Below are 22024 nucleotides of genomic sequence, written 5' to 3'. Positions count from 1 at the left end.
AGGTTAAGAATCTATGCTGTAGAAGCAATACGAAGATTTCAGTTCAATAAACCACTCCTTGCATTTGTAGGCCAAATACCTGATGAGCTGTTACTGGGGAAATAACCGCATGGCAGCCATTCGCAGGGACCAGACCTTGCCCTATCTGGAGCAGTACAGAATCGATGGGAACCAGTTCAGGGAACTCTTTGTCAGCTTGACCCCCTGGGCCTGTGGCTCTCACACTCCAGTGCTGGCTGGACGGATGTTCAGACTTCTGGATGAAAACAAGGACTCTCTCATCAACTTCAAGGAGTTTGTGACTGGGATGAGTAAGTGTCTTCAGGACTTATTTGCTCTCCCAAATCTGTTAATACTACATAATAAATCACAGAGCTGGAAAGAACCCTTATTTTGTCCAGATTTCTTATTATACGGTTGAAAATGAAGCCTAGAAAAGGGAATGGTGAGTTAGTAATAATTACTAGCAATAGAAACTAGGTTCTTCATGCAGGCCTGGTGAGAGAATGTGGTAATAATGCTAATAAGGCAGCCACCTTGTACTTAAATAGTTACTAATCTCTCAAAAAGCCCAAAGCTTTAGATATAGAAGCCAGTTAAATCTCACAGGAGCTGGTAGAGAGCAAGGTAATATTGTCTCATGTCAGTTCCTGAATAATTCACAGGATAAAGAGATAAAATCATGCCACTAGACACACTTTCTGAATTCTGCCTAATGATATCAATCTGGGTAACGTTACCTTCCTTTTCTAAATAGGTGGGATGTATCATGGAGACCTAACAGAGAAGCTTAAAGTTCTTTACAAGCTACATCTTCCTCCAGGTAGGAGAACTCTGTGCTTACTTCTACCCAAGTGGAGGCTCCTGCTATGACAGCCCATGCTAAGTGTTTTCTAAGTGCCTTGTAGCTCACTGCCTGAAGCCCTACTTAATGTTTCCAGAGCCTCAAATGCAAGGTGTCTAGAGCATTCCTTAGAAAAGAAAAGGGCCTTCAGATCTCTGTTTCACATTGGTGCAAGAAGAGGAGGCCCAAAGCAACTTTCTTCCTAGACAAGAATTCATTCAGCTCTATTCAGCAACCTCACAAAGATCCCAGCCTGGGAAGAAAGTCTCCATGGCCTGAAGGGCCCAGGGCATCCCCCTGTCTTTAAGGTAGTGAAATGTGAAATGACAATGAAGACAGACCAGCTTTGAGGGAGAAGTGAGTTTTGTGCTGAAGTACTTTGGCTGTCTTGTAGCCTAGGTGGGGTTCTGTGAAATTTTATGCTGTTTGCTGTCTTAGGGCTAGGGCTACTCTTTGAATGTCTTATACACTGTAGAGTCCATCTGGATGAGACTGTCCCCGTGCTGGAGAGTGAGTCTGTACTGCCAGGGGGCTTACTCCTCAGCCCAGAAAAGGTTACAGCCTCCACAAACTCTTTCAGCTGGCTTAGACCAGCTTCAGGTTTTTCTTGAGTAAGTAAATGTATACAATCTCCACAGTTTATTTAAACATAAATTTAAAAGGGAGGGGACTGCACAGCTGTTTGTCACCACTTACAGTGTTGATGACATTAGTCTTAAATCCCTTCCTGTCCACTGTGAATTTAACAACCTTGTTGTGATATAATATATTGTAAGGCAACATAGTGTGCTGAAAAGAGCCTAGATTTGTGGTAAGAAGACTTGGATGGGGACAGCTAGGTGGTGCAATGGATAGAGCTCTGGCCTAGGAGTCAGGAGGACCTGAGTTCAAATTTGGCCTCAGACACTTGACACATTGTGTGACCCCCAGGCAAGTCACTTAACCCTGATTGCCTCACTGAAAAAAAAGCAAAAAAAGAAAAAAAGATGACGACCTGGATGCCACTCCCAGTCACTTCCCCTCATTGTGCCTCAGATTCTTGAACTATAAAATTGGGGTGGTAATATGTGCATTGCCTACCTTATGGAATTGTGGATAACTTCAATTTAATGATATTGTTCAGCAGACATTTATTGTGAGTCTAGAAGATTGAGTACATGAGGAATAATAAGTCTACAAAGTTATCCTAGAGCCTAGAAGGTAAAGGACTGTAAATGTGAAGCCAGGCAGTTTGGGTTTTATTCTAGAGCCACTAAGGAGCTGCTGGAGGTTCTTGGGGAGCGTGGTGGCGTGGTCAGCCCTGCCCTTGACAGAGGGGAGAGACTAGAGGCAAGAAGGTTCATTAGGAGCCCATGGCAGTAGTGCAGGCTTGATGTAATCAGGGCCTGCGCAAAGGTGCTGTGGAAGTAAAGAAGAGAAGACAGACTGGTACAAGAGATTTTGTGTAGGGAGAGTCAGTAAGACATGGCAGCTGATTGGCTCTGTGGGGGAGGAGAGGGTTGGGATCCTGGGCAAGTGAAGAATGGTGTTATCTACCAAAGAAATAGAGAAGCTAGGAGAGGTGGATTTAAGAGGAAAGATTATGAGTTCTATTCTGGACATGTTGCATTTGAGATGTCAGTAGGACATCCAGGTAGAGGTATCGAACAGACAGTAATTGAAGACTGGAGCTCGGGAGAGGTACTAGGATTAGATATGTACACTTGGGAGTTACCTGCATAGCAATAATAATTGAACCCCTGAAAGCTGATGAGGTTACCCAGAGAGTATAAACAAGGAAGACCGGAGTACCCAGGGCAGAACTTCAGGAAGCACCCACTCTTCAGGTGTGGAATGATCCTGCAAAAGAGACAGAAGGTGTGGTCAGACAGGAGGATCAAGGGAGAGCAGTGTCATGAAAGCAAAGGGGGTAGAGTCGTAATTCGGCTTCAGGAGATAGGGTGGTCATCAGGGTCATAAGGTACAAAAAAGTCCAGAAGGATGAGGGCAGTAAAAAGGCCACTGCGGGGGAGGGGTAGAGACAGCTAAAAGGTGGCACAGTGGATAAAGCACCAGCCCTGGAGTCAGGGGGGCCTGAGTTCAAATATAGCCTCACACACATAATACTTCCTAGCTGTGTGACTCTGGGCAAGTCACTTAACTCCATTGCCTCACCAAAAAAAAAAAAGGCCACTGGGTTTGGCAGTTAAGCGATCATTGGCAACCTCAGAGAGAGTAAGTGCAGTCAAACATCAGGGTTAGCAGCATATGGGAAACACTTGAGAAGTGGAAAATGAGGAATTGGAGACAACAAATATAGACAGCTTTTCTTCTAGGCATTTGGCTCCAAGAGGAAGGATACAGTCAGCAAGGAAAGGAAGCAGTGGATAAGGGAAAATTGAAGATTATAGCAGGAAATCAGAAGATGCATAGCACAAGCTTCCAACGGAGAAAGGAGGGGATGGGATCAGAGGCACAGATAAGTAAAGGACTTCCCTGGTGGGAGAAAGCCACCTCTTTGTTCATTGGTTCTGTTGTTTTGAGGTGTTTCAAGACTAGCCACAGTGGCCTTCTCCTTGTCATGAGAAAGAGGAGGAAGGAGCTCAGCCTTTCCTCTCTTCTCTCCTTGTAAGCTGCTAGAAGAGTATGCCAGGATGTGTTTTCTCAGTTCAGTTTCTTAATTGATGGTGCTGAAAATGACCATAGTAACGTAGGAATGGGAGTGCTGAGATGACCACTTTCATTCTTCCTCTCTCCTCCCCACCCCACATCTTACTCTTGCTGCCCAGCCCTGACCACAGAGGAAGCAGAGTCAGCTCTGGAGGCAGCACACTTCTTCCCAGAAGACCTCTCTACGGAAGGTAAGGAAAGCAGGAAAAGGCAGACCCAGAGGCCTTAGTTGGGCTCTGAGAGGCATGTGAGATGTTTTCATCAGTAATTCAGGGGCTCCCCAGCAGCCTGTCAGGGCCTGGGCACTGCTGCTACCTGCATTGCCCCCCTCCCTGGGAAATAAGGAACTTTCCTGTGAAAACAAGAGTCTCCCCACCAGGAGGAGCTGCTTGCCAGGGCACATGCCCACATGTTGTAGGGCTCCAGAAAGATGCTCTTGAGGCAAAACCTGCCTTTCCTGCTTCAGCGGTTTGCATAAGACACTCATTGGCATTTCTATTCCTATTTTCTTAACTTTGGATTCTTCAGTGTCTCTGTATGTTCCCTGAATTTTTCTTCTTCCTTCCATCCCTTTTCCTTCCTCCTGGACGCTTCAGTATCTCCTTTTGTCTCAGACCTGGATCTCTTCCTGCACTGTGAGACTCCAGGTCAGTCCCAGGCACAGTGCTGCCTTCTTGTGCTAAGAACCCAAATCCCTAAAGAAGCATTATCGTTGTCAGTCATTTCTGTAGGTTTATCATGTAAGAGTTTTTCATGGCACATCTATCTAGCATGTAATGTTCTTGGTGCTTGAGCCTTTCTGATGCATGGTAAGAGAAGGAATGTGACCTAGTGGGGTTAAGCAGGATTCAGAAGTGAGGAGCTATGGACTCTAATACACACTTTATTTCCAAAGGCAATAGAAAGAAACCTTTAACACCCTCGTTTTCCCATCTGCAAAATGGACATAATGATATTGTCTCTTAGGGAAATGGGGTGGAATAATTGGAAATGGTAAAACACTCTTTACTTAAATTCAATTCAGCAAGCATTTATTAGCACCTATTATATTCCGTTGTGCTAGGGATACTTAATGTTGTTATTTATGGCAACCAGCAGCCACACAGATTGGCTGATAAAATTATAAGGCAGCTTGCATGACATTGAAACACACCTGATTTGAATGATTTGCTTAAATATGAATATTGAGGTTGAAAGGCCATACTTCCAAGTATATCAAACTAGACAAACCAGAGCAGTCTTTTTCATATCATATTCAACTAGTAGAGGGGGAGGAGCAGCTCTTTACTTGCTCCACCTTCCTGTACCACTATCTTAGCCATGTCAGTAGGGGTAGAATATTTGGTTGGCCTGCATTTATCCAGTTTAGTGCCAGTTCTCAAAGTTAGCTTTCTCTAGCCACAGTCTGCTCCTGGCAAAGACTCGAAGAAATAAATTGCCTCAGAAACCTGAAACGTTAATACCAGACATGTGTGCTAGGCCATAGAATAGAAGGAGGTTGAAGCTGGAAGGGACCTTAGAGATCATCTTGTCTACACCCACATTTTATAAAGAAGTCAAATGACTTGCCATTGATCACATAGCTAATAAGTAGAAGAGCTGAGATGGATGCTCATGTGCTTGGACTCTGAGTACAGTATTCTTGCTATACCATCAGCCAGTCAACAAGCCTTTAATACTGTGTTGCTGTATCAGTCCGGATATTAATGCAGGTTGAATGGGTGATTGAAATTTCCTTGAGTTTCAGCTTTTCCAACAGAGCACTAGTTTCATAGGAAGCCAGTTTCCCCCTGAAAGCATGTCATGCCATGGCCTCTTTGATCCTTCATATATGAAGAGCAAGGACAGCATGATTTTCATTCTTAAGAGCATTGTAATAATGTCTTTCTTTTGTTTCACCTTTTGCAGAAGTGATATTTTCCCTGAGCTTTTGGGAGTTCTTTCTAAGGTTGGACATAGGGACAAAAGAAAATAGATGATGGGAAGGCGATCTATGGGTACAGCAGAAATTATAAATTGCAGTGCAGTTGGGGAGATAGTTGCTAAAGGGAAATAGAGTTAACAAAATGGGTCCATTTCTACAATAAGGATACTGAACTAAGCTTTGAAATAATTTTCAAAAATAAGTTTTCCTAAAAATAAATTTTCTATAAATGATTTTCTAAAATAAATTTCAGAATTTTCATTTTGCATCTTATGGCAGAAATATATTCTGTGATTTTTTTTTTCTTTCTGGTTGCTTAGAAGTTGCATCTCCTGAAGAAAAAGAAGGCAGAAGTGGAGACTTCAAAGATAAAAGAGGTAATGTACAGTATTGTCAGCTATGACCTAGTAATACCAGTGTGACATGTACATTTCTCATGTCTGCCCGCGCGTGTGCCCACACACACACTCATTCACCCCTTTCCTGATACCCTATTGTCCTCCTGATAATAACAGTGAAAAAAGACACAATTGAAAGATATGGAAAGTTCTACAGACCTTTTTGAGTCCTGACATATATATATATAGCCCTTTCCCTGTTAAATGGACTTTGCTTGGTATTAGCAACTTTAGCTTCCAGCCCATGATCATTTTTAGATTTCCTTCAATTCACCATAGAAGTAATTTCTGTATCCTATGGAACCTCTGGCTTGTCTGTTTTTTCCTTTCTTTGCAGAAGAGAAAGGGGCCAACTCCCCAGACTACAGGTACTACCTTCAAATGTGGGCCAGTGAGAAAGAGTCCAAGAAAGAAACTATTAAGGATCTTCCCAAAATGAGCCAGGTAGGAAAGTCAAAGGGGAAGTAGAAGAAACAGAGTACATGCTTAAGACATGCTTTTTGATTCAGAAGAATGATAGTTGTCTCTTATGGGAGGTCTGAGATTACCATGGTCTTCATGGGCTCAGTTCCTTGCTTGGTGAAATGAGGATCTTGAACTAGCTGGCCTGATTGGACTAAATAGCCTCATCTAACCCTAGCATTCTATAGTAAAAAGTACCTGAAGTTCTAGGGAAAATGACAAATGAGATTAAATGTCCTAGCATTTGGCAACTCACCATGCCCAGATCTAGCCATGTGGTTTTCCTCCCATATCTTTTCAAAGCTGAGGTCTTCTCCCCTCCCCGCCACCAGATAAGTGTTCTAGACACAGCTCTGGCCTATTCCTTTCTAATACTAATTACTCCAAGGTATGCTTTTCACTTACCCCTGTACATTTGTTATGGTATAGTTTTAAATGTAGAACACTCAGGTACAATAACCTGTGTGCCCACTCTTCTCCTTCCTCCCCTCTCCCCCCCACCCCAGAACAAAATTTTCCTGCCTTTGCTAAGAGGGAGCTGTCCCTTTCTTCTGTTTACAGCTTTTAGGTCTCTTCTGGTGCCAATTAAATAGTGGCCCTGGTTGCCTGGGGTCTTCCCAAGGGGTTATCGCATTCCTGTGACTTTATCATGGCACTTACACCCTGGTATGGATTACTCTTGGCTAGCAGGTATTGGAAATGAAGGAATGAAAGTGAAAGGTTTCTCTGAGGGCATGGGAATGTTTTTTTTTTGTTCCCCTGCCTTTTAAGACCCTCCTAAGCTGGCATTCTATTCCCCTGTTCCAGCCCAGCCATTACAGACAATTTGTCTTGGCATAGAAGCAGGCTAGACAGCTTGAAATGCCTGCCAGGGGGGCCTCATTTTCACCCTCTTGGGCCAGACCAACAAGAATCACATGTTTCCTAATGTGGACTCATTATGAATCTTATTGCTCATATCAATCCTAAGACACAAAAACAGCCACAAGCATTAGCCCTCCACACTACAGAAAGGTTTTAAGGTTTCCTCCTTAAGTAACAGAGATCCAGAATCTGAAATGCCAGTATTCACACAGCGTGCTAATGATACCCCAGCAGGCATCTCTTTTCTCCTAACCTCTCTCTGATGGCTCTGCTGAGCTCCCAAGAGTGAGGGATGTTGGCAGCCAGGACCGGCTAAGTGGGTTTTTTCCAACAATGTGGCTGCCTTGGTTGCCTGTAGCAGGGCACACATACTTTGGTGTCCGTATCTTTAAAGAGCAATGTCCTCTTTTTTTAAAATGTTTGTTTGATGCTCTTTAATTTTTAGATCACTGTCACTTCCCAGGAACTCCACATTTCCCAGTCCCCATGCCCCCATCATAGATAGTTCCCCGATTTGACCTCCCATGTAACAAAGAAGTAGAGCAAAAGAAGTCAGCACTTTGGCCGTGTCTGACGGTGACAGTGTGAGCCTCATTCCACTCCTGTAATCCACCCACATCTCTGATGAGAGCTTCCTTATCCTCATAAGTCCTCTGAAGTCACAATTGGTCATTGCATTGATCAGAGGTCTGAAGTCTTTCGATATTGTTTACATTATTGCAGTCATCCTGTAATTAAGAACAGCATTTTCCACAGAGAGATAGCGTGGCATAATAGATAGAAAGCTGACTGCAGAAGCAGGAAGACCTAGGTTCCTGTAGCCCTGAACAAGTCACTTAACCTCTCAGTGGTCCCAGATAACTCTCTTAATTTGCAGAGCAGACAACAATCTGCACTGGTATAAGGAATTTATTCACTGGGAGTTCCGTATACCAATTAAATAACAGGTCCAGTCCAAAAGACAAAAACATATTGTCTATCTAAACCCAACCTTTACTGAGTCTTCTGTCCTTACTTAACTTGGCCAGGCTCTGTATTTCTAATACTAATGATAGCTCACACCTTTCTGGTGCTTTAAGGTTTACCAGAGTGACAGCATTGAGCTTGCTGCTGTTTCATTCTGTGACCCATGGTCTCTTCTTTTATCTTCCCCTGCAAAAAAGGAACAATTTATCGAATTGTGCAAGACCTTTTATAATATGTTCAGCGAGGACCCTGTAGAACAGGAGCTGTATCATGCCATCGCTACTGTGGCCAGTCTCCTTCTCCGCATTGGAGAAGTTGGCAAGAAATTCTGCAGCCGGCCCCACAGAAAGCCAGAGGGCAACTCAGCCAGCAATGAACAGGATTTGACGAGTGAGGAGGAGTCTCTCCCATCAGAACACAGGCAGAGCTCAGCTGGGGAGCAGCATTCCCCTGTGGACCCAGAACAGAAAGGTGGGGGAGACATGCAGTCTGGGAAGACACTGCGGGAGAACCAACTTGTAAGTGAGGAAGGGCGAGGAGAAGGGCAAGGCTCTCCCTCCCAGCTGTTGTCAGATGATGAAACCAAAGACGACATGTCCATGTCTTCCTATTCCATGGTGAGCACCAGCTCCCTGCAGTGTGAAGACATTGCTGATGACACTGTGCTGGTGGGGTGTGAAGCAGGCAGTCCTGCCTCCAGGTATGGCAGCACCATTGATACTGATTGGTCCATATCCTTTGAGCAGATCTTGGCTTCCATACTTACAGAGACTGCACTGGTGAACTTCTTTGAAAAAAAGGTCGATATTGGCCTGAAGATCAAGGATCAGAAGAAGATGGAAAGGCAGTTTAGCTCATCCAGTGACTATGAACTCTCCTCCATTTCAGGCTGACCCTCATGTGAATGAACAGTAAGGTTTTAGTAGGTAAATGGGTGAGATTGGACTATTGTGGCACAAGATGGGAGAATTTTTTCTTATTTTAACAAACAAGCCCAGAATTCTCCACCACATCAGTAACAGGCATAATTGAAAAGGGAGGGCTTTTCCCAAGTGGCTAATGAATATAGACACCTTACTTCTCTGGCCAAAATTGTTTGGGGCATGGAGGAGCAAAATTGTTATAATCTTACTGCTGTCAGAAACTCCTAGTGCCCAAGGCTCAGAGAACCACACAGTAAATTATGCATGTCTGCCTCTGCTTGTATAATTTTCAGGAGTTATTATTAAAGCAGTGTTTGTTTGGGGTGCAGCTGCCCCCTCCATGCCCTGCCTTCACAGGTTTCTGGGTGATTTTGCACAGAGGATGTAGCTTAGCAGGAAACCATCCCCTCCTTTGGCCGCCTGCCTCCAAGCCACCACACTATGTAAATGCACAGGGCAATGGTCTCCAAAGGCAGACTCTCAGGACCACTGCTATGATGCAGCAAGCCTGCTCTAGCTCATTTACCCCTGTGGTTCAGTCTGCAGTTCCTGCTTTCAGTGACCTACAGGTACAGCTCTGGTTGGGCTGTCACTTAGCCTTTTGCCAGGAGATAGGTTTTGGTTTTAACCCTTCATATGTGAGTTAGGTGCTAAAATCATCCATCCCTTCAGGTTGCTCCGTAGGGAGGGCAGAGCTCACTAAGGTTGAAGCCTGAAGGGAAGGTGAAGAGGAATTTTGTAAAGCAGGCCTCCAAACTTGGGGGACATGCGGACATAATTACTGCTGCTTTCATTATTATCCATTTCATTTTTTTCACTATTAACATTTAAAAGAGCATCAGATGGTTCTGGGTATATCTTATTTTAGTCATTTAAGTTCGCTTAAAAGTGAATCACTGTTCAGTGCCTACCTAATAATATGCCCTGAAAGGAGAGTTCCTCCCTGTATGTGGTATGGAAGCCCAGAGCCGACAGCTTCCAGAACAATGTCCAAAGAGGTGGCTTCTCAGGGGCTGCTGGGAGCAAAGCCTACTACAAAAGGAATCCCTGCCCTGTAAGCCCCTCCAGGGGAGAGGGAAGTTCTGCAGAGAGCTGAAATGGGTTCTGAGGAGGGGCCGTGTTGGTCCAGCTTACATAGGCTCCTAACCTCTTTAGTGACTGGCTCAGACTTGGTCTCCCTCACCTGGAAAGAAAGGGACAGACCACGAAACTGCAGGCATGGAGAGGGAGGGAGGGAAGAGGCTGTGCTCTGGTTTAGCCTACTACAGAAGGTAACCCATGTGAGGAAGTTTTGGAAGGCAGGAAAAAAGTCTTCAGTGTAGGGCCCTCCATGGCCTTTCCCCTGAGAGAGATGCCATCCCTAGGCGTCCTTGGCTTCTTACTTCTGCCTCCTTAGCTATGGCCAGAAACCCTCCTGCTTTTTACTAAATGTTGTAACTTATTGTAATTGATTTTAAAATAAAAATACTCTACATAGTCTTACTCTTTCCAGCCTGATCTGTCATGTCATCAGTGAAAGAAGCAAAAACAATAAGTTGGGGCCTTGTCTCAGTACATAAATCTGGAAACCTGTCTCCAAATAATCCTTCCTTCTGTCAGGTCCCAATCTTGAGTCCTGTCTCCTGCATCCTGCTTCCTCCTCTTTATCCCTCATCCTCTTCTACATCATTCTTCATCCCCTAGCACCCTTTTTTTCTATGTGTCCATAGGACACACATAAGCTGCTGTATAGCCCACTCTTCCCTCGTCCAGATAGACAAGAGCAGCTGCCATCAGTAGGAAGCCTCCTTCCCCTCAGCCCCTTTCTAGTTGACAGAAACCTTCTACAATCAGCTGAGAGGGTTCCAGCTAGAAGATGGTAAATCATACCAACAGTGTAATCAGAACCTAGAGGCCAAGGTGGCCACAAGCCTCTACAGACTTTCTGTTCCTTCTGGCCAACAAAGTCTTACCTCCTGATCGTCTAATCCTTGTGATTCAAAGCTGTCAGTGCCAAGTCAAAAACTGCAATCTCTTGCTATCTCTCCCTTCTCATCCATGTCCAGAGCAGTCTTACATCCTACCATTTCCTTCTGCCCTCCACTTCCCTGGACTCTCTGGAGCCCCTGTTCTGTTAAGAAACTCTCCATCAAGATCTCTTCCTCCCATTTTCTGGCATGGACGGAAATATGGCTTTCTAGAGAAGACAACAGTTAATAATTAATTAACAATACTCATAGCCATCCATCACATAGAATTAAGAAAAGTGCACGCTCCTTGCTTTTCGACACCTTAGTCCAAGGTACAAACCTTCCCTTTGCCATCATCACTCGGCACCCTCTACTTTGTGGTTCTTTCCTTTCATCATTATTACCCCATCCATATCTTTGTTTCTATATTCTACCAATCTTCAAGTCTCTTCTTCCTTTATCGGTGAGGGCAGTACCTGATTCACAGTTAGGTTCTCCATCTCAACTACTCCTTTAGCCTTGGTGACTTCACCTTCCTGTTGGAAGCCCTAAAACACTGGCCTTTCAGCTCACCAACTTCTTCAACTCCCACAACCTCCATCTCCACTTTCAACCATGTTAGACCTCACTATCCACCAAGATTGTTGTACCTTCAAGATTTTGAACTCTGAAATGCCCTTCTCTAATCAATAGCCTTATTCTCAATCCTTCTCTTCCTCGACTTTTTTATACCATCGGCACTGTTAATCACCCCCTCCTACTAGATATTTTCTCCCCTGGCTTCCATCATGATGCTCAATTTTTTACTTGCTCCTGCTTCCTAAGAGTGGTTGTCCCACAAGTCTGTGAACCTTTTAAAAAATATTTTTATAACTATTTCAATATTGTTTTCCTTTTTAATTCTATATCTTTTATGAATTTAGAAGCGTTATTCTGAGAAAAGGTCCATAGGCTTCACCAGACTGCCAAAGAGTTCCATCACACACATACACACAAAAAATTTTTTTCTCTATATACTTTCCATTAGTGAATTCATACTTTCCCATGGGTCCACCAAATTGACTCCCGTATCTGTATATTCAACCATAATCAACCATAATCTCTCTTCTAAAAACTAGCTCTGCATCTCTATCATATGTCCTATTGAGATCTAAAACTCAACTTGTCCCAAATTCACCATCTTCTCCAAAAAAGCTACCCTCTCCCAACTTCCTTATTTCCACTTATGGAACTGTCATCCTCCCAGCTCTCATTCATCCAGACACAAAACTACTCCCAGGTTCAAGCTACTCTGTGAATCCACACTCTCCAAACTGTAGCTCACAAGCCCCGATTGCTATGCTTACCTTTAATAGTCAGCCAGTAGATATAATTAGTTGAAAGCAAAAGCATTTACTGAGATGGCATGGATGGCAGGATAGTTACAAAACATTCCTTTCTGTTAAACCTGGGGTGTACTCTCCCACAACTACACACCACATTATAGGGAAGATGAAGACACACTTAGACGACACTAATAGGGATGTGTTTTGGAGATGTGGCCAAGGCCACTCCGAGTTTGGCACCGTAGAGCCAATGTCCCTTTTCATAGTATCTTTATGTTGCTCCTGGGTGCAGCATCCAAGTTGGTCATTCAGATGGGCTTCCTCGTTCTGTTCCTCTCCTCAGCTCAATTCCTTACTGCTAGGGCTATCTGTCTTCTTGATTCATAAAGTCATGTAAGTCCTCAAAGCTGTCTCTTGCCTCAACTCAACAGATTTCTAGAGTCTGTGACCTACTTTTTAAAAATATCTTTTGTTATCTAATGGCTGACTGGAATTTTTGATCAGAGAACTTCACATAAAGTGTAACCTTATCTTTCAATTTCACTATAACACCTCATTGTCTATGTTACTTCCCCTGATCTAATGTCATTTCTTGAATTTCCAGGGGCAAGAAGGCAATTGATCAGGGGCTTCCCAATTAACTCCATTACCATTATATGTAAAAAGGAAAGAATGAGCCTAATCTATACTTCCCCTGGGGATAATCTGTAGTTAGAAAGAAAATTGTGCCTAAATCAAAGCACCTGATTTTGCATTCTGGTTCAGGCATGGACTCACCTCCTGCGACCTGAGCAAGCCCATTTCACTTTACTTCGGCCCCAGTTTCCTCATCTTTAAAATGAGGGAGTTGACAAAGACTAACCTACAGAGGACCAATGATAAAGCATGCTGCTCACTTGAAAGAAATATAAGGGATTCAAGATGCAGAATGAATCATTTTGGGGACATGGGCAATTAGTGCAGCAATTTGCTTTGCATATTTATTTTTCTTTTCTTTTATTCCAAAGGGGAGGGGGAAGGAAATAAAATAGATTTTTGTCCATTGAAAAAATAAAACTTGAATTTTTTTTTTAAATTAGGGGGCTGAAGTAGATGGCCTCTAGGGTCCCTAGCGGGAAATAACATATGCCTGTAGTCCAGGTACGAGTGCTCGGTCACTGAAGTAGGATCTACATTCTACAAAGCGTCCAGAACTGGGTGGCCAGTCCCGCGCAGCCGCAGCTCCAGCCCGAGTCCAGCTTCCCCTGGGCTCAGCTGAGAACTGACATCGCTGATCATAGAGACAAGCGCCAGGGCCTCCCGACTTGGCTGGAGAGGCTTTAGAGCTCTGCGCAAGCGCCGTGGTCTCGTATCAGCATTTCTGGGAATTTGGTTATTCTGCTCGACCCGGAGGAACATGTGGGTGATCTGGGCAGCCCTGAACCTACATCTTCTGACCTGTCACCTCTGACCTTCCCGTCCCAGCTTACTTCCCAAACCTTGGGAAATACCTTCCTCACCTGCCCCTTCCGATATTCCATCTTTGAAATACGGACCTAGCCAGAGTTTCTTGGAGAAGAGGGGGCCTCCTGTGGTGGCGTAATCATAATGATTATAATAACTGGAGGTCACACATAGAGCTTTATCGTTTTACAAAGTGCTTCACCTACATTATCTAATTTGAGCCTCATCCTGGGGCGCAGGTGCTATTTGCAGAGGAAGACGAGGCCCGTGTTAAGTTACTTGCCCAGGGCACGCAGCTGCTTCAGATCAGGGTCCAACCCCAGTTTTCCTAAATCCCAAGGACATCAGTTCTGGTCACTACCTTGCTTTTTCCTCTCTTGTCTACTTGCAAACCGCAGAAAGACTACTGAGTAAGCCGAATTCTGGGGCAAAACCACCCAAGAACCCAAAAGATTTTTTTTAAAGTAGATTCAACAAAACACGTGATGTCAATTTCTAATTCCTGGGAGATCTCCATCCACACAATGTTCCTACAGTTGTCCTCAGCCTTCCTCAGCAAAGTTTTTCCCCTTCAAGAAGCTGCTCTGTTCTCCAAAGCACTCTTGTTTATTCTGGGAACTTGCTTTGTAGGGGGGAAAAATTAAGATAAACATGTTTGCAACATTAAGCTGGATAGAGCAGAAAAATGTTCCAATCTAGTCTGTTAATAGGAATGCAGGGGATGCAAATGATGCCTATGTATTTGGCACTTGGAGAAAATATATATAAAATCAAAAAGTAAATGGTCTGGGTTTGGTTTTAGTTTTTGGTTTTTGGTTTTTTGTTGTTGTTGTTGTTGTTGTTTTGTTTTAATTATATTTGGGAAGAGGGAGAAGGTTTGATTTTTCCTGTCCTGGTGAGGAATTCAGCTGAAGCATCTTTTTTTCTCTCCTCGAAGGCTGGCTTTGCAGGGGAGTTCAGAAAGACTGGGGCTCTTTGAGTTTGTTTTGTTTTTGGAGGAAGCAGTGCTAGTCATGAGTCTCAGAGTTAGGAATGTATCTCTGTCTTTCAATACAACAAAGATTTATTCTGACTGAACTTTCAATACGCCTTGGCAAGAATAGTCCAATGTCCACTGGGACTCTGCTCTATTCCATCTTCCCAGAGATACTTTCCTGAAAAGTTACAACCACCATTTCTGTCACCAATATCGCATGTGCACGTGCATCTCCCTCTCTTGAGCCTTACTCCAGATCATCTGTTTCCCATGTTGTGTCTGCCTAACTGGTATGGGAAAGTTACTTCTTAAAGTTAAATTCCTCATGCCAGGTAATTACCTCGTTGAGCTAAGTGCCCATTTTTTGGAAGTGAATTTGTATATTTGTCTCTGAGTTAAAATTTCCCTAAATTTAATCAGTATTTCAAGGATCTGTAAATTCATCAGTGGAAGGTTTCATATTGCATATCACAACCCCTTTCCGGCCAAATAGACCCTCATCTTTAGTTGCTCTGGCCAAAATTTTCTTTATCCAACAGCCAACCAGTGGTGAACCTCACCAAAATTATCTAGGCTAATCCTCAGATAACAGTTAGATATGCAATCCATTGCCAAGCCCATCCTTGAAAGTTTGATGGGACCTACCAAAAATTATCTCCCTCTCACATATCATTTAAGAACCCAGAGTCCTCTTTATGATGGGGGGGGGGGCCAAGCCAAGATCTTCACCCCTTGCCCCAAAGGGAATCTGACTGCCACTTGTCTACAGACCCCAGCTCCTCATCTCCCTTTGAAAGCCTTAGCCTTACCTTTTAATCTTATTCAGATGCACCTTCGCCCCTTGCCCTAAAAAGAATCTGGCTCCCATTTGTCTACAGGACCCAGAAAACCCTTAAACTTTCAGGTTCCTTATCGACTCCCCTTATCTCCCTTTGAAAGCCCTAGCTCTACCCTTTGATCTTAGGCCTTTCAAACTTCTTCCTTCCAGTTCCTCTCATTATCTATTCCTGTTGTGTGTTCATTCTCTCAGACCTTCCAATCAGAATTCTCACCTAGACTCTTTTCCCAGCCCCCTTCTCTGGCCACCCAAAGTTACTTCAGTGTATAAAAATTCCACCCTGGCCCCCCCATTCAGACGCTGAGAATCTCAAGCTCAAAAGGCTGAGACCTTCTCATACCCACTCGTCCTTATGGGTGTCACCTGGCCTATGCTATTTATCACTAATAAACTTTTCCTCTGGCTGAAGAAGATTTGAGTTGAATTCATTCAGGCAGGGCCCGGTACTTCGAATTTGGGATGTCCCCCAACAGTACCCCAAAAGTCCTAGACCTCTTCATTTACGCTAAAAAAAAAAATCTAAGTAGAATTTGAATAGAAGATTAATGCATAGGTTAATTCTGTATGCTTAACAAATTTACATGCCTTTCAAAAAAAGATCTGTGATATAAGTTGTTGAATACAACCCGCCAAGTTGTATTATTACCAAAAATAAAAAATCCCAAGGTCAGAAGACTCTTAGAACAAGTATAAAACACCATATGTAAATGAAGAAAAGTATTGCAGTGCAACAGTGAGAACCTAATTGAATTTAGGTAACATGAATTTGTAATAGATTCAACCACTGTGAATTGCTTGTTAATCTAATAACCGGCCTAAGATGCTAACAGTTTCATGATCCTCCCAAAGTCCCTGTGAGTCCAGGAAAGTTTTCCCTGACACTCCCTCATTTCTCATACCTCCCTGAACCTCCCCAACTTCTCCCGACCTTACCTGAACCCTGAACTTCCCCTAAGCCCCACTCAAGTCCTGAAAGTTCCTTGAGGCTTCCTGAGCCCTCCAAAACACCTGAACCGTGAGCCTCCTAATCTACATTTCCTAATCCCTCTATTTTTCTCTACTTATCTCCTTACTCCTTTAACTGTCCCTTGAGTACTCCTCGAAGATCCTTGATCCTTTCTTCATGCTCCCCGAAGCTTCATAAGCACCACACACACTGTGCCCCTCCTAAGCCCTCCTGATGCCTCCCAGAACTTTCCCTGAGCATTCCAGAAACCCCATTGAAACTCTTTGAGCAAGTACTGAGCCCTCTTACCCTCCCTTGAGCAGTGCCTGATCCCTCAATTTTCCCTCAGTAAGCCTTGCATTAACCTCCTCCCCCAACATTACCTACTGTCCTTAACCCTTCCTGAGCCCTCTCTGATAATTCCTGATATGACATGATCATTGTTTTATGCCAAGCAGTATGCAGAAGGCAGCAAAAAACTGCTTATAGAGCTCAGCTACAGGGGTGTGAAAGCAATGTTTATTATACAATGCTAGAGGATGAAGACAGAATGTTAGTTGAGGCAGTATGAGTGGATGGAAGAGAAAGTCCCTGTAATGTTACAACTATCAGTTTTCAGATTAGGGTGGGACAAGCAAACAGATTTGTTGCCCACTGGAATAATGTCAAGTCAATGGCTCAGTTACCACCAAAAATGTAACTGGGTCAACAGGGAGGGGTCAGCCCTTTTGGTACTGCTTCTATTACTTTGGGAATGGCTGACATTAAGTTAGCATTCTGATCAGGATCTCAAAGCTTGAGGAAAATAGAAAAAATGCTTTTTCTCCCATCCAGCCATCATGGTGGAATCTCAGCTGTCATCCCTTCATTATATCCTCCCATGAGACTTTGAGAATTAAGAGGATCCTTGCCAAGAAGCAGAAGCAGAATCATCCCCTTCCTCAACTGATTCTAATGAAAACTGGCAATAAGACCAGATGCAATTCAAAGAGGAGACACTGGAGGACGAAGCTGGTTTGGTAAAAGATAGCCAGCAAAATGACATGTATATTTATTCTATACCAAGTCCAAACCCTTTACCATGGCATCCTTCCATCACCCTGAATAAGAAGGAAATGCCACAAAAAAAAAAAAGTAAATGCCACTACCCCCCCATTTTGGAAGCTATATGTTAAGGTGCAGACTTTTTTTTAAAATTACCGCTTAACAGTTTGTTGCTGCCCTTATGTTTTCATAGATTGAATTCATGAGTTCGGCAATAAATGTGGATGTGATAATATTTTTAATTACTGTCATCTACATCACTATTTGTGTAGTAACCTTCTATTTGAGGTTATGCTATAAGACAGTGTCCATAAAGAAACAAATTACTTATGTTAGGAAGTTGTGGTGGTTGTTCAGTCATGCCCAACTCTTTATGATCTCATTTGGGTTTTTCTTGTCCAACATACTGGAGTGGTTTGCAGTTTCCTTCTCCAGCTCATTTTACGGATGAGGAACTGAGGCAAACAGTGTTAAGAGTCTTGCCTAGAGTCACACAGCTAGTAAGTGTCGAAGGCAGATTTGAACTCATGAAGATGAGTCTTCCTGATTCCAAGCCCAGTGCTCTATACATTGCACCACCTAGCTGCCTAAGTTAAGAAGACCTGTTTTCAAATCCTGCCTCAAACAACTTCTCTGTGACCCTAAGAAGCAAAACCATTTAACCTCTCTCAATTTGTTTTCTCCTGTATTAAATGGAGTTAAAGGAAGTACGCAGCTCACAGAATTGTTGTGAGGATCAAATGAGATAATGCATAATGATATTTTTCAAGCATTCAGTTCTACATAGTCAGGAGCTGTATCAGCCAGATTATGCATGGTTGATACAGCTAATCAAGGCACAGTCATTTGACTCATCACTTATTTTACAAGATAAGCCATCTTGGTTCTATAGTTGAAAGGTTATGATTCTTAAATTTTATAGGAACTAGACCTGGTCTAGGTGAATGGAGAAGGAGGAGGAGGAGGAGGAGGAGGAGGAGGAGGAGGAGAAGAAGAAGAAGAAGAAGAAGAAGAAGAAGAAGAAGAAGAAGAAGAAGAAGAAGAAGAAGAAGAAGAAGGAGGAGGAGGAGGGGAGGAGGGAGGGGGAGGGGAGGGGGGAGGGGGAGGGGGAGGGGGAGGGGGAGGGGGGGAGGGGGAGAGAAGGAGAAGGAGAAGAAAGAAGAAGAAGAAGAAGAAGAAGAAGAAGAAGAAGAAGGAGGAGGAGGAGGAGGAGGAGGAGGAGGAGGAGGAGGAGGTGGAGGAGGAGGTGGAGAAGGAGAAAGGAAGAGGAGGAAGAAGAACAAGAACAGAGAAAAAGAAGGAAGGAAGGAAGGAAGGAGGGAGGAAGGCATTGCAAGACCACAGTGCAGCTGTGATGGGTCTGGGGGCACCTAGATAACATGATCTCTCACCAGCTAGGAGTGCAGGGTCACAAGAAGTGCTGGAGTGCCAAGGTCAGAGGTGGAGAGCAGAACACAGCTGCATGGCAGGGAGATGGCCAGAGTGATGCTTCTGAAGGCACCTAGATATGGTGAACTCTCACTAGCATAAGGTATCTGCATAACTCTGATGCTCAACAAGGCTCCAAAGGAAAGGGACCCAGAGCTCAGCTGCAGAACTTCAGTGATTTTAGATGGTTTTCCTCTCCTGGTCTCAATAGTAACTATGTTCAGTTTGCAGAATGTTTGCCCTTCTATGTCTACCATGTTTGCAGGGTGTTGCCCCATTGTTCGTCTGCTCCACAAATGATGCTTTCATTGGGAGAATGGTGATGGTCTAGTGACCCATGGCCAGCAAATTGCTCAGCATGTCTGACTTTTTAAGTGAAAATTCATGTTTGTTTAGTTGTTAGACTGGGACCACTCTAAGACCTTGGTTGTTTTCCCACCACCAAAAGTCATTGTCCTCTCAGAATGCCTGCAGGGAACATTTAGCTTCTGCATTACTGAAAAAGACCCACATGGGGAAGTTATTCTTTATACTAAAGCCAACCAAAAACTAATTACAAAGTTTTTTACAAAAGAAAATGCTTCCTTACCTCTTACCTGTTTATTTTCCCTCCTTTCTGTCCATTTCCTCCTAATGAGAAGTGAAAGATAGGACCTGTCTTAGCTGCATTCCAGGCCCTGGCTCAGTGCCCTTTGGTGCATTTATCACTTAAGACATCCTCTCATCCTTGTCATTCTTACTGTTTATTACTCCCTATGGACTTCTGGCTAAAATAGCTGCCTGAACCAGAAGCAAACAGCTTGGCTTCTGCATTCCTACTCCCAACAAAAACCTGAAGTTCACACCAGACCTGATAATGATCAAGAAATCCAATGAGAAGCTAAAGCATAGACTTTTTCCACTGCAGAACTACAAAAGAAGTTAATCCGAAGACCAAAAGTAATGGGAAAATAGCCAGCACAGTCAGAGTAGCCTGTGAGCATGGCCAGAGACAGCCAAGTAAATGTGTAGCCTGCAAGGTTCTATGCCCTAAGGTTCCAAAAAGTCGGCAAGCACTGTGCTAAGTGTTAAGGAATGTTAAGGGGCCCCCTGAATTTGTCTTTTTGAGTTGCCATATTTTTCAGAAACACTAGACCCAGAGTATGCAGGAAGCCATGAATCTGTCAAGGCTGAACCCCACCCCCCACAGCTGACAAAATTTGTTGTTTGCATCTCAAACTGGACTCCCTGTGTGTCCTTGGGAGTCAAGACAGGCACCAGTCACTCTGCACTAGACTGGGAAACTGCTTGTGCAGCTGGGACCCTTGTAGATGAGCAGACCATCCTATCTTCATGGTCTAGAGTTCCCAAGGAAAAAGAATGCTGCTTTTGCCATCACCTTGTTCCTCCCCTTCCAGAGGGGTTTTGTCCTTTTCCCACCTTTACTGCACCGTTCCCCCTCTCATGCCACATCCTTCTAGGTGGAGATTTCCAGTACCTCTTCCTCCCGTTGTCCTACTGTTGTACAACTGCAAATTTCTGTATGGATTGTGAACTCTTAGGGTTCCACATGCATGTTCATTTCTGTTGTAATAAACCTAGTTTCCACATAAGTTTTGTGAAATTGTGTTGGCTTGTTGACATAAGCATTAGGGATACAAAGAACTGCAAATGTCAGACCCCATTCTTAAGAAGTTCACAGTCTAATGGGGGAGAAAACAGGAAAACAACTATGTACAAATAAGCTATATATAGGATAAATTGGAAATAATCCACAGAACAAAGGCACTAAAAGTAAAGGGGATAAGAAAAGGCTTTTTGTAGAAAGTGGGGTTTTAGTTGGGACTTGATGGAAGCAAGGGAAGCCAAATGGTGGAGATGGGAAGGGAGAGATTTCCAGGCGTGGGGTACAGCCAGAGAAAAGGCATAGAGTCAGAAGATAGAATGTCTTGTTCAAGGTAAAACAAGGAGGTCAGTGTCACTGGATCACAGACTATGTTGGGGGTTGGGGTGGGGGGTGTAATAAAGTATAAGACTGGAAAAGTAACAGAGGGCCAGGTTCTTAAGAGCTTTGAATACCAAACAAATGATTTTATATTTGATCCTGAAAATAATAGGGAGCCACTAGAGTTTATTGAATGTGGGGTGGGGGAGTAACATCTGCTCTTTAGAAAGATCAGTTTGAAAACTAGAAGTAAGACTGGAGTGAGGGAAGACTTGAGATAGAGACTGACTGAAAGGCTTTTGTAACCATCTAGGCACAAGATGATTAGTGTCCTTACTAGGGCAGTAACAGTGTGCAAGGACAGAAGCTGGAATATCGAAGAGATAGTGTGAAGGTTAAACCAAAAGTCCTTGGCAACAGATTGGACATGGAGGGTGAGAGAGAGTGAGCGATTGAGGATGACACTTAGGTTGGGAGAAGATGGCAGTACACTCCACAGTAACAGGGAAGATAGGAGGAAAGGATAGCTTGGACAATGAGGGGCGGGGAGATAATTTCAATTTTAGACATACTGAATTTAAGGCATCTATGGAGCATTTGATTTGAGATGGCTAATATTGGAAATAGGAGTCTGGAGGTTATGAGACAGGTTAGGGCTGGATGAGAATGGAGGAATCCTTTGAGAAATCCCTGAGGTAATCAGAAAGACCAAGGGTGGGAACCTTGGGAGTGCACGGAAATGTCAGTGAGTAGTAACCAATAAGCAGTGTGCAGCACAGTAGCACTCAGCCGGGATACCCCAGGTCTAATAGCTCTGATGTCATTAACATTGGCCTAGATGCCAGAGAGGGCCCTGAAGATCCGGAGCTCTAAACCGCAAAGATCCACAGGGGGATCTCCTAACCCCATGAGAGAAATAATTAGCAAGTAACAAATTATTGTAGAAATCTCTGACCTTTCCCAAAAATTTACCCCACCTAGACTATCTTAACTAGAGTTATTGCCTCACCCAACTAGAAAAGCTTACAGAGAATTTATTCTAAGGTGAATTCCAGCCCCATTGGGTTCCATTCAGGCAGTTTTGGGGGGAGGAGTAGATCCTTTATCTAGATTGCCCAAGA

At 43.7% G+C, this 22024-nt stretch overlaps 1 protein-coding gene across 4 annotated transcripts in view; it reads left to right on the top strand.

Annotated features, from left to right (window-relative positions):
• The window catches only part of TBC1D9B (TBC1 domain family member 9B), a 45030-nt gene extending 27339 nt beyond the window's left edge, over positions 1-17691 (top strand). The window contains exons 16-22 of one of the 4 annotated variants that reach the window (XM_078150279.1): positions 71-311; positions 758-823; positions 3613-3684; positions 4090-4140; positions 5738-5794; positions 6153-6259; positions 17342-17691. In XM_078150279.1, the coding sequence (XP_078006405.1) occupies positions 71-311; positions 758-823; positions 3613-3684; positions 4090-4140; positions 5738-5794; positions 6153-6259; positions 17342-17530 (783 nt within the window). In that variant the 3' untranslated portion in view covers positions 17531-17691. The other 3 variants (XM_020998607.2, XM_020998608.2, XM_020998609.2) reach the window with 3 other exon arrangements.
• Positions 17692-22024: the final 4333 nt, after the last annotated feature.

This window comes from Phascolarctos cinereus, unplaced genomic scaffold (assembly GCF_003287225.1).
Source record: "Phascolarctos cinereus isolate Bilbo 61053 unplaced genomic scaffold, phaCin_HiC Scaffold_2;HRSCAF=192, whole genome shotgun sequence".
NCBI lineage: Eukaryota > Metazoa > Chordata > Mammalia > Diprotodontia > Phascolarctidae > Phascolarctos > Phascolarctos cinereus.
The sequence above is the reverse complement of the archived record's forward strand: the minus strand, read 5'-3'. Positions and strand labels throughout refer to the sequence as shown.